The 12,957-nt window shown below is 40.4% G+C and overlaps 1 protein-coding gene across 7 annotated transcripts in view; it reads right to left on the reverse strand.

The window, feature by feature from the left end:
• Positions 1 to 208: 208 nt before the first annotated feature.
• LRRC4C (leucine rich repeat containing 4C) overlaps positions 209 to 12,957 on the reverse strand; it is an 899,516-nt gene continuing 886,767 nt past the window's right edge. For all 7 annotated transcript variants that reach the window (XM_050955351.1, XM_050955348.1, XM_050955346.1 and 4 more), the window contains one exon: positions 209 to 2,847. In XM_050955351.1, the coding sequence (XP_050811308.1) occupies positions 892 to 2,805 (1,914 nt within the window). In that variant the 5' untranslated portion in view covers positions 2,806 to 2,847 and the 3' untranslated portion in view covers positions 209 to 891. The remainder of the gene's footprint in view (positions 2,848 to 12,957) is intronic.

The following is a 12,957-nucleotide window of genomic DNA, read 5'->3' on the forward strand; positions in this document are numbered from 1 at the left end:
TTATCTAGTATGCTGTTATATATACTAAAATAAAAACAATGCTATTCTTCAGTAATGATCGAAAATACAGCAGTAATACTCTTAAGCTGTCGTGTTTTAGACCATCACAGCAGAATACTGTAAAATTTCTAAGAAACTTTTAATTTTTTAAAGCCACACTGAAAATAAGCTGTATCCGAGTACAGAAAAAAAAACAACAATATTTTATTTATAATCTTATTTTAGTGTTTGAACTACAAATTCTGGTTCTATAATTGTTTAAAAGATTGTGGTTTTTGTAGATGTTCACAAGTAAATTAATTTCTTAGATTTTTGTTTCTTCTTCCAAAGAATGGTCCTCTTGGCAAATACAGAACAGGTCATTACATGAAAAATAAAAAATAAAAGACTTTGCTTTTTTGTTGTTATTGTTGCTTGTTCCTTGTTTCTCACTTACAAATCTACTACTAATGCTCCATTCCCTGTAGAACCATTTCAAGAAGGGTATGAGAAAAGAAAAAATAAAACAGAAATAAGAGACAAAATCGACTGAATCTCACCACTAGAGTTCACCATAAAAATTCCCAAAGTATGACAGAATTCTTACAAAATTTCCTAGACCAGTTCTTTTAGGGAATCAAGATCTCCTATGAAAAATATGGCAAATGGGGTTGGGGCAGGTAGGGGAGGGAGAAAGGAGGAAGAGGGGTAAATAAGTGCAGCAAAAAGAGGTTTTGAGGAATACACATAATTTTGTCTGCTTTAGATCACAATAGAATTTTTAATAAATAAATTTCTTTTTTTTTGTAAAGACACTTTTTTTGAAACAGTAGATTTAGCCCAGTCATTTGTGTCATTTGTTTTATAAACTGTTTTTTTTGTATTTCCCCTCCCCCCAATTTTGTAAATATTTTAGATCTGAGTCTCTTGTACATTGTCTTTTGAGTTCATTCGGATCAATAACGGTTCATGCACTGAACTGTGTATTGAATTTATTGTGTTAACTGTTGTTGTGTGGTTGAAAGGAGACTTATAAGAGTTGTAATGATTTAGGTGCTCATGCTCTATCGCTGGCATGGGCAAGTGACTCTCTATGGGTGTATCACCTGTAAGCTCATCATCCACGTTAATGATCTCTACAGTCCGTGTTGGAGCATGGTGGTTCTGCCGGTGATGCTGTTTCCTCATTTTGTAGAAAATTACCAGCATCACAGCGGCCATGAGAGTGATAGCCACAAAACAACCAATTATGATTTTGGTAGTCTTCATAACCTCATCTATTCCTGGGATCCCATTGCTTGCATCTGTCACTGGGATGGTAAACGTTTTCTCTGTCGACCTTGTGCTCTGTAGAGTAAGAGAAGTTGTCACATTGGTGGTCTCCCAGTCAATAACTGGTGTGGGCCCAATCTGCTCTGTGGTCCGTGCCTCATCCTGAGAAGGTTCCATAGTCTCTACTGTGACAGTTGAAAAGTATGTGTAACCATTGTCCAGTGCAGTGACGTTCAGTGTGGCAGAAGCTGTAGTATTCCCAACAGAGTTACTCACCATGCAGGTATACAAGCCCGTGTCTTGCATGGTCACCTTTGTAAAATTTAATGTGCCATCACTGAGCACAGCAATCCGAACTCTGTATGCCCCATGTGTCATAACCGATCCATTTGGAGTAATCCAAGATACAGAGGTCAGGGAGGTCGATGCTCGGCATTTCAGTTCTGCAGCCATGCCTTCTGTGACGTTGAGGTCTGCTGGTGGCTCCACTATCACCGGAGCATAACACGTGAAATAATTCAGGTCCAGCTCACCGATGTACCTTCCTTTCAAACTGGGAGGTGTGTTGCAGCGAGCACAGCATGCAGTGTTGGAGGGCGCTTTGTCTTTAATCCACCAGCTGAGCCAAAGAATGTCACAGTTACAGTTCCAAGGATTGTGGTGCAGATGGATCCGTTCTAGGCGGAGTGGTGTGAAGAGATCGTGAGGCAGTAGTGTTAGGTTGTTGTGTGCCAGGTTGATTTCCACCAGTGATTGAAGGTTATCAAAGGCATTCCTTTCAATCACTTGAATCTGGGACTGTATCATCCACAATTTTTGAAGATGCATTAATCCTTGGAAGGACCCCGGCCTGATGGCTGTCAGATGGTTCCCAGAAAGATCTAACTCATCCAGTTTTATGAGTGGTGTGAGGTTAGGGATCTCTCGAAGGTTGCACATGGCAAGGTTCAAATACCTCAAATTGGATAGACCTTCAAAGGCACCTTCTGAGATGTATGAAAGCCTTTTTAGTTCCCCCAAATCCAACCTACGTAAGGAAGGGATTCTGTTAAAAGCATAAGAAGGGATGCTCTCAATAGGATTGTTTCTCAACCAAAGCTCCTTCAGTTTTGACAGGTATACAAAAGCCCCATTAGGGATGGTGGTAAGACGATTGTCAAAAAGTTCCAGAGTGTTGAGATTGGCCAGACCATTGAAGGCCCCTATTTCAATGGTTCTAATGTGATTTCTACTCAGCTGCAAGATTTCCAGGTGTCTCAAATGTTTGAAGCTATTCACTTTAATTATTTGGATCTGGTTCTCATGGAGATTCAATAACCGTGTGTTGGTGGAGATGCCGTCTGGAACCTCTCTCAGATTCTTCCGCACACAGATCACTTTGCTGAACTGGTTGCTGCAGGAGCAGACAGAAGGGCAAGTTTGAGCCCTGACTAGACCAGCCACCACAAGAAGTTGAAGAGCCAGTAGCACCACAAGCAGGGGGTCAAATAGGGCCCTGTTAAACCTAGGACCTATCATTATCTGCTGTGGATGTAAGGTCATCTTGTTCAACATTCATAATTTATTTGGTGTTGGTCCTTCTGGAATTTGAATTGTCTGAAAGAAAGAAAGGAAGAGGGGAAAATAACATTAAATTAACTCTAAATATTAAAAGTTACAGTGTTATAGATCAATTTTTCTCCACACTTTTCAGTCAACCTCTACCTATTCTATTAGGCACAGATTTTAATGTTTGCAACTCTGCATGCTCTAACTTGCAATGGAGCTTGGGCCATTCCAGAAACTAGACTCTCAGTTCATACTTCATTTTAGTTTATAATGTGCATAACTGAATGACAGATAGCCAGTACCAGCACAACAGTGCTTAGCAAAGAGACTCATCCTTAAGATACAGAAGGGAAGCCCAGAGTTCTAGTGACAAGAACCTGAGAAGCCAGTACAGGTAATAATGGTTAGGATAGGAACCCCCAAATTATGCATGGTTTTAAACTTGCTGGGCACTTTCTAAATAAAAGAACTGTTAAAAAGACACACTGGCAGGTGCAAGCGAAAGTCCTAACTCCCTGTTTTAAATCAGAACTGCATATGTGAACCCGTACACCACTGCAAATGTGACAACAAGATGGGGGTTTTATTGCCAGCAACGTTTTTACAATTGGATGCAGAAGGTCACAAAAATGCTAGTAAAACATTTTGCTTATTTCAGGGGAGCAGTTAAAAAAAAAGCTTTATGAGAACTGCTGAGCATCAGCTCTCCCCCACCATTAAACAGACTCATTCAATTTCATGATATTTCCTCCTCTATTATCTGGTTTAGCAGCAGCAGCAACAGCAGAGAAACACTCATTAGTAAATGTGTGCTGAACACAGAAATAAAGAATAGCTGTTTAAATTTAAATATATATATATATCTTGGTAGCTGCAGGGTTGCTAATTTCACTGTTACCTCCAAACATTTTCCTTCAGATTTTAGTATAAGGGGTGGTAGGGGGAAGAGACCTTTACACTCTGCAAATGATCATCACCATTCAAAGTTTTTCAGTGCTGATTCATTTGTGGTAGTTCCTAAAGCCCCCCAGCCTTGGGTTCATTTTCAATCTCCTGCTATCTGCAAGGTCCCTCCACTGTAGAGATTAATGAAATTTCCTAGAAATCTGCCACAAGTGAAGTCTTATAAATTACAGCAAGCTCAAAGCACATTCATAACCCCGAGCACCCTGATGCATAATACATGTATTCAGCAGAACAAAAAATTATCAGCTAAAGGTTTTTCACTTTAAACCTCAAATTGTTTCCTTTTGTAGTAAAAAGCCATCTTAGTTAAAAAAAAGTTGTACATCAGAGCAGTTCATTTAAAGAAAGACAATTTTTATAATCATATGTTCTGACAATATATATTTATAAATTTAATTATGCATGCTTGGTAGTAATTTGCGACAATATCTCAGAAATACCAAGGGCTTTCTTTTGCACTCTTAAAATTTGACTATCATAGTCCAACAGTTAAAACACAGGACTAGGAATCAGGAGATCTGGGCTGTATCTATCTGCTTTATCTAGTCTATTTTTGCTATTTATAAACACCAATCACTATAGTATTTATTGATGAAACTGACACCAATGTGCTTGCAACCTTGCATAAGTCACTTGTCTCTCTTTCTCCATGTCTCATTTGCTCTCCATGTCTTAATTTCTTCAACTTTAAAACAAAGGTCAATATTAACAACCACAGAGAGAAGTGATAAGGTTTAATTAATCAGGACTTCATTCTGATTTTTCCTACATTGTTGTAAAAACAGGAGTGACTCTGCTGAAATCAATAGATTACAATAGTATAAAACTGATATGACACCATAATCAGACCATTACTGCTTATAAGATGAATTGATATTGTTGGATAGATTTTGCTATTGAATTGCATGCTATGATTATATTTTTTGAAACACTGGGCAAGATTTTATTAAGTTTTTGTTGTTTGTGTTTTTAGTATTGTGATTTTTTTTAATTGTCTTATCCCAAAACATCTTGGCTTCAATAATGAATCACATCAGCAAACAATGAAACAAAGAAACACAGAACCATTTTTTCCCTCCTCAATTGCTTTGGTGCAATTCCACGGACTTCAATGTAGCGGATAAGAGAACTTGGCCAACTATATTTAACATAAGAGCTCTCGAGGGTCATTGTGCTCCTGGCATGGCATGCACTAAGAAACTCCCTCATGCAACCACAAAAGCTGTAGGGGTAGCTCTGTGGTTACTCCTCATCCCGTCACCATCAAGGGCCTACTTTGCAGCAGCTGGTCTGCAGGCTGCCAAGTGCCCTTTTTGTCACTGTGTTTTGCTACTCAGCTTTCTCCTCAGTCCTGGGCAGCTTGCAAAAGCAGGGAGGCCGTGACAGTAGTACAAGAGGGAGCAGCATGAGCAAGACAAGGCTGGGAGAGAATACTGGCATTGCCAACATCCATTCCCACTTTCATACACTCTTCCACTAATTCCCACACACCCAACTTCCATAGGCATCTTAAATCATGCCCTCAGCTGCCCTACACAAGACTTTCAAGCTACAAAAGGCATTTCCCATGAATTCCACTACCAAATCCTCCCCTAGTCAGTTGCACCAAGAACACTTTTCCCTCTCTCAGCAAAAACCCTGCTCCATGTACTCCTTTTCACCCATGCGAGAGGCAAGACCTCCTCCAGCTGCCTCTTCTATCGTCCTATAAACAGGGTCTGTGTGCATGCTTAGGGGCTCTCCCATCATCTGTTTCAGGTGAATATGGAAGGATAGCCACTGCTCAGGAACTAAGATATTGGCGACTAATTCATAAAAAGCCTCATATGTGGTGCTGCCAAGAACTAGTTCAGTGGTTTGAGCATTGACCTGCTAAACCCAGGGTGGTCAGTTTGATACTTGAGGTGACCATTTAGAGATCTGGGGATTGGTCCTGCTTTGAGCAAGGGGTTGGACTAGATGACCTCCTGAGGTCCCTTCCAGCCCTGATAGTCTATGAAATCAAACTGCTCAAATTTTTGTTGAATGCAAACCTGCTCAAGGAAATGCCCGGGCTTGCAGCCATCTTTACCTTTCCCCCTTGGGTCCTGTGCTAAACATATATCATCCACACCCAAGCACCAGGCCCACACTCTCTGAAAGCACCTTCAGCAATTTCTCCGCACCCTTCAATTGCATCACAAAACTTATATAGTTTGGCCAACTAAATGGGTACTTTAAATATAATTTTTCAAAGCAAGATACTTTTTTGCAAACTGTCCATAATGAGAGGATAAAGAGGAGAAAAGATGTGCAGTTGTTTTAACACATATCATGGGTATTTGTTCTCTCTCTCTCTCTCTCTCTTTCTGAATATCTCCAGATCCTATTCTGGGTTTTTTTAGCATGCAAGTGTTAAAGATCTATATAACAAGCATCTTATTTCAGGAGTGAAGGGATCTTAGCTATTGTAGCTACTGTTTGATTTTATTTTTGGACTTGTTTATATAACTCAATATTTTTTCTCTTTCAAGTACATGAGGTGAAATTCATTTCATTAGCATAAGGTCATTAATCAGGCTGCTGAAGTATAGGGTAGGAGGGTCAAATCCAGTCTCCCCAAACTAGGGTCTAATGCCGCAGAACAGTCCCTGTGGCCACTAAGAGGGAGCAGGGAATAGCAGTAGTCATGCCAACACACTTGTGTGTTGTGTAACAGCCACGGTTATCTGCAATCTCCTCTGGTCTGTCCTCATCCCTGGCCTGCTACCTTTGCACCAGGCTATGTGCTAGCACAAAGATTACCCCTGCAGTGCACATGGGTTACAAATGGGCCTCCCTGTTTTGCTGGTGGCTCCTTCACCTCAGGACTTCAGCAGTGTGGAAGTTTTCGTGCAGGTCAGGCTCAATTTCACCTTAATAAGATACTGAAAAATATATGGCACTATAAAAATGTGGAAAATTCATTTAAAGGATTAAAAAATATTGTGGTGATATTTTTAACAGGGTTCACATAAAAACCCAACTGCAAATTTGTATTTTAGCAATTTGCTATTCAGTATCTCCCTCGGTTGTGCTAGACATATATAAAGGTTTGGCTTTATAAATCCAGGCAGGAACTGCATTCATGGACAGTCAACTGGTTTCTCCAGTTCTTCTTGATCCCCCTTCAAACTCTCTGTTTTTGTTGTCTCTTTCCAAGTAACAAAGGTACAAACTCTATGGTCAATTCAATAACACTGCTGCCCTCTGCTGTATATATTTAAAACTCCGTTAAAATGCTGAGAATTTTCTTGTTACACAGTTAACCCCCACAGCAGATAGGAAATTGCTGAATTAAGTTTGCATGAATAACTTTAATGCTGTCCCTTGAGTATATGACTTGTGATACTGCTCTAATTAGAAGATCACATGCTACATGTGAAATAATGCATTATAATGCCATAATATTTATTCTGTAGTCTTAGATACACACATACCTTGTAATATTTTGTTTCATTCATGACTGTTTATATTATTTTCACTGTCAATTATTCCGAAGAACTTTACTGAAATAGACTTTTTTAGACAAGTGTTCTTCTCTCTGAGGAATCTATGTTAATAATTCAGTCAGGTCCTGTGCACTTTACATTTTCTTTTCAGCCGCCAGCACAGCCTTCTTCAGTTGCAAAACAGGGGATGGAGCAATTAAAGATGACGCTAATTTACCTGTGCAGAGATGCACAGCATAGCTTTCCTTAGGTGCAACTCATGGGATGAAGCAGTTACAGCAATTACAAAGCTAACCTACCCGCACGTACATGCAGAACACAGTATCTCAGATGTAATATACTCTGAGTAAGTTTCTCAGACCTGAAGAAGCGCTCTATGTAAGCTTGAAAGCTTGTCTTTCTTACCAATAGAAGTTGGTCCAATAAAAGATTACCTCACTCACCCTGTCTCGCTAATAAAAGGCAGTTAACTATAATAGTAATTTAACCATAAATTTAGGTGGCCTATATAAGACGCTAAATTTTCACTGTTACTCAGTCATGTATAATTAGGCCCCAATCCTGGGCTGCACTTTGATTTCTTTGTATGACTCTCCCAGGGTACCGTGACCATGAATCTAGCAAATCAGAGCCTTGAAGGATCCTTGTCCTCAGGGGAGTGGGGAAAGGAACCTTGAGTGGTACAAGGGAACTCTTACCCCACTCCTTATCCTGGCTGCCAGTGTCAAAAGTCTGCTTCCAGCCACACCTTTGACACTGGCAGCCAGCACAAGGAGTGGGGTAGGAGTTCCGCTATACCTCACTCAAGGTCCTTCCACCATTCCACTGAAGATGAAGGAAGCAAGGGGCTGTAGTTGTGATTTCCCCAACACTGGTGATTCCTAGCTGCCAGATGCGGGCATTAGCAGCTAGTGCAGGGTGCTCTAATATAAGTCTAGAGACAGGCCTTGTGAAAAAGGGAAATAAAAACAACCCAGGAAACTACAGACCAGTTAGTTTAACTTTTGTGCCAGGGAAGATAATGGAGTAAGTAATTAAGGAAATCATCTGCAAACACTGGGAAGGTGGTAAGGTGATAGGGAATAGCCAGCATGGATTTGTAAAGAACATATCATGTCAAACCAATCTGATAGCTTTCTTTAATAGGATAACGAGTCTTGTGGATAAGGGAGAAGCGGTGGATGTGGTATACCTAGACTTTCGTAAGGCATTTGATATGATCTCACATGATATTCTTATCGATAAACTAGGCAAATACAATGTAGATGGGGCTACTATAAGGTGGGTGCATAACTGGCTGGATAACTGTAAGCAGAGAGTAGTTATTAATGGTTTCCAATCCTGCTGGAAAGGTATAACAAGTGGGGTTCCGCAGGGGTCTGTTTTGGGACCAGCTCTGTTTAATATCTTCATCAAGGACTTTGATATTGGCATAGAAAGTATGCTTATTAAGTTTGCAGATGATACCAAACTGGGAGGGATTGCAACTGCTTTGGAGGACAGGGTCATAATTCAAAATGATCTGGACAAATTGGAGAAATGGTCTGAGGTAAACAGGATGAAGTTTAACAAAGACAAATGCAAAGTGTTCCACTTAGGAAGGAAAAATCAGTTTCACACATACAAAGTGGGAAAAGACTGTCTAGGAACAAGTATGGCAGAAAGGGATCTAGGGGTTATAGTGGACTACAAGCTAAATATGAGTCAACAGTGTGATGCAGTTGCAAAAAAAGCAAATGTGATTCTGGGATGCATTAACAGGTGTGTTGTGAGCAAGACACGAGAAGTCATTCTTCCGCTCTGCTCTGCTTTGGTTAGGCCTCAACCGGAGTATTGTGTCCAGTTCTGGGCACTGCATTTCAAGAAAGATGTGGAGAAATTGGAGAGGGTCCAGAGAAGAGCAACAAGAATGACTAAATGTCTTGAGAACATGACCTCTGAAGGAAAGCTGAAAGAATTAGGTTTGTTTAGTTTGGAAAAGAGAAGACTGAGAGGGGACATGATAGCAGTTTTCAGGTATCTAAAAGGGTGTCATAAGGAGGAGGGAGAAAACATGTTCACCTTAGCCTCTAAGGATAGAACAAGAAGCAATAGGCTTAAACTGCGGCAAGGGAGGTTTAGGTTGGACATTAGGAAAAAGTTCCTAACTGTCAGGGTGGTTAAACACTGGAATAAATTGCCTAGGGAGGTTGTGGAATCTCCATCTCTGGAGCTATTTAAGAGTAGGTTAGATAAATATCTATCACGTATGGTCTAGACAGTATTTGGTCCTGCCATGAGGGCAGGGGACTGGACTCGATGACCTCTTGAGGTCCCTTCCAGTCCTAGAATCTATGAATCTATGAAAAAAGCATGGGAATGCCCAGTGCACATTTATGTGCCAACCTCCTCAGATGTGCTGAACACACTTCAAGCTCAACCATTGTCAAGTTTCTAGGTCTTAATCTGTAGTAGTTGTTTGATGCAATTTAGTCTGTTACTGCTTGCCCACTTTGGTGGATGCCGTGCACCTGGCACACAAAATAGCAGCATGTGATACTCTGAGCTGCTACCCATATGCAGGCTGTAGAGAAACTGTATATCCTGTGTTATTTGCGTAATACCATGAGATCAAGTCATTAAGGTACGTATCCAAAGGCAGTATCCCTCCCTGATGCCATACAAGTTCACTTTTGAGATAAAGTTAACCAAACATGCATGCATCAGGCACCTTCAGTGTACTTTTCACACCACGTGTCCATGTACAGCACAGCTTTCTTGAAGAGCTTAGCAAGAAAAAACATTCCAAAGGTATCTGCATTTATTAAATTCTGCAAGTTCTTGGGCACCCCGAGAATGACTCTGTGGCTACAAATTCAGTGGCAGATTTTCAAAGGCACAAACGGGATATAGGCACTTTGCTACCCTTTGCATTTTTGAAAATCTATCCATCAAATGGTATCAAATATATTCAGTTTCTTTAATCAGAAGATCTTAAAAACAAGGACTTTACATAGCATGGGGTAAGCAGAGCTCTGAGTTAAGAGCAGAGTGGAAGGGTTCAGCCTCAGGTGGATCTCAGAGAGAAGATTATGCTTCACAGTCATTCCCTGAGTGACACAGCATGAGAGGGATGTGCACACAAAATACCATCTCTTGATAGTGCACCCTGTTTCACCGAGCAGCACTAGCCAGTCCATGTGAGAGAGGGGCCATGGTGCCATCTTTGGGGTGATTTATGTTCCCTGTGAGCCCCGGAGGATGCAGTCCCTGTATTTCCCACACAACTCCTTCTCCCTCATAATAGAAATCGGGGGACCCCACATTACTTTTGTAGTTTATTTATCAATGCTCATTTGCCTAGGAGTAAATCCAGCATTGGAGTCATCTACAAAGGAATCTAAATCTTGCATGCTTCAGATCCTAGTTCTTTAGTATCTCTGTAATGCAGGGGACAGGAATGGCATAAGAGAGAAGCAAGTATGGAGATACACTGCTATGCTTCATGACACCATGGACTTTCATGGAGCATGAGTACAGGAACTACAGCAAATACTGCAGTTCCACAAATCCCTTCCTCTTCTTACCCTATCTCCAGCACTCAGCCCAGCCACTTGTGGTAGGATACGCCCCTAAAAGATCTGAATTCAATGGCCCAAGTTGATCCCTACTGAATCTCCACTGAATCCTCTAGGGATGAATTTGGTTTATTATCTCTTTCTGCTCATGTTTCTCAGTTTGTTTTACAGTAAATAGGTTTATTTAATTGTCTTTTCTAACAGGGTTTCTTGTTTTCTTCCTTACATCTTCCTAATTACTTATGTAGTTTCCCCTCACAGTCTCGGTTAAATCAAATGATGCCCAAGTACATATTCTTCCAAGTGGGATGGTCAGTACATGCATGTTCTGATGGCGATATCAGGTTAGGACACTGGAAAACTTTGTAAGGCTTTTATGCTAGTGCACTCTGACACGTGTCAGTAGTAGGAAGAGAGCCTGAGACATGAGCCCTTGTATCTGAGGCCTGGGCTAAAGTACTCAAAACCTTGCTGATATAAAGCAAAGTTAAGTTGTGAGCAAGAGGCAGACCCTGCTCACAGAATTTGGTGAGGATAAGGTTGATATTGCAAAAACACATATTCCCAAGACATGCTAGGCACAAAACACTCGAAAACATCTTCCAGAAGGATGGTACCAGAACACCCTGATAAACACATTCCCCAAAGATAACAGGAACATGATAACCCATCCTAAGGATAAGGTCAGGATGACAGCATGATAAATAGAGATATTTTGATCAAACCTACAAGTACAAGGCAATGAGTGGCACCCTAATACGTCAGTGGGTGGCACCCTGATATGTCAAGGATGATACGTAACTTGTTTGTATTGGTGTATAAAGTTGTATCTCAAAAGGAGTGTTTTTGTCTGGGGAAAGAAGACAGTTATGGGATACTCTGTCCCTAAAGAAAGCTTCTTCCTGACCTCCAAAAGTTAGAGGTTATCTTATGTCCTAGAATATGAGGAATTATGTCCCTTCCAAACTGCTATTTATTTATTTACTATTATAACTCTGGATATTCTTGCTATCCATATAAAGGTCCAATCCTTTTAGGAAACTTGCTGAGCTCTTGAACTCAATGTATTATATAAACCAGGGGTCGGCAACCTTTTGGAAGTGATGTGCCGAGCCTTCATTTATTCACTCTAATTTAAGGTTTCACATGCCAGTAATATATTTTAATGTTTTTAGAAGGTCTCTTTCCATAAGTCTATAATATAGAACTAAACTATTGTTGTATGTAAAGAAAATAAGGTTTTTAAAATGTTTAAGAAGCTTCATTTAACATTAAATTAAAATACAGAGCCCCCTGGACCAGTGGCCAGGACCTGAGCAATTGAGTGCCACTGAAAATCAGCTCACGTGCCGCCTTCGGCATGCGTGCCATAGGTTGCCTACCCCTGATATAAACCCTGCTCCTGTTCACAATAAACTTAAAAAGGAGACAAAAATATTGAAGCCTGATATTTCAGAGTGATGAATGTGCATTGGGGTCATGAATTAGTAGCATCTTACATATGTGATGCAACAGATATGTTCTGACCAAACTTTGAGATGGTGGAGGAAGCCAATTTCATTTCTTCCCATTGTCTTAAGACTAACAAGACAGAGGACTTGGTTCAGCTGAAGTTAAGGTGGAAAGTCCATTGCAGTGATATGGATGATCATTTACTTTGACAAGAAGAGTATTTGATAATGTGCAAAATAGAATATTTTGAAAAAAATAATGAAGGCCTGCCTAGTAACATGAGATCTCACTGCAATGATCTTGTATCAAACCTTTACTGAGACATAGGCAGAAGTCAGCATTTTGGGATGTGAATTAAAAGGTGTACTTATATGGCCCTCACCACTGTATTGTAATAGCAAGGTCTCAACATATTGTGTTGACCTGGATTGTTGCTGGATAACAGTATTACATAACCTCAGTGACTACAGGCTGCATCTACCTGGCATGTTTTCTTCTGAGAAAACTTCTTTCTCACATATATTGGAGCAACATATCCAGCTAATAAAGAAATGACACTGAAGCATGAGAGTCCATTTTGCATTATTGCATTTGCAGTTACTAACTGAGTCCAAATTACTCCCTTGTTCTGTTAATAAACAAAGAGATAGGGAGAAAAGGGTGACAAGAGAGAAAAGTTAATGCTGTGAATAGCCTGGAGTCCAACAAATGAT

Source organism: Gopherus flavomarginatus, chromosome 5 (assembly GCF_025201925.1).
Source record: "Gopherus flavomarginatus isolate rGopFla2 chromosome 5, rGopFla2.mat.asm, whole genome shotgun sequence".
NCBI classification, from domain to species: domain Eukaryota; kingdom Metazoa; phylum Chordata; order Testudines; family Testudinidae; genus Gopherus; species Gopherus flavomarginatus.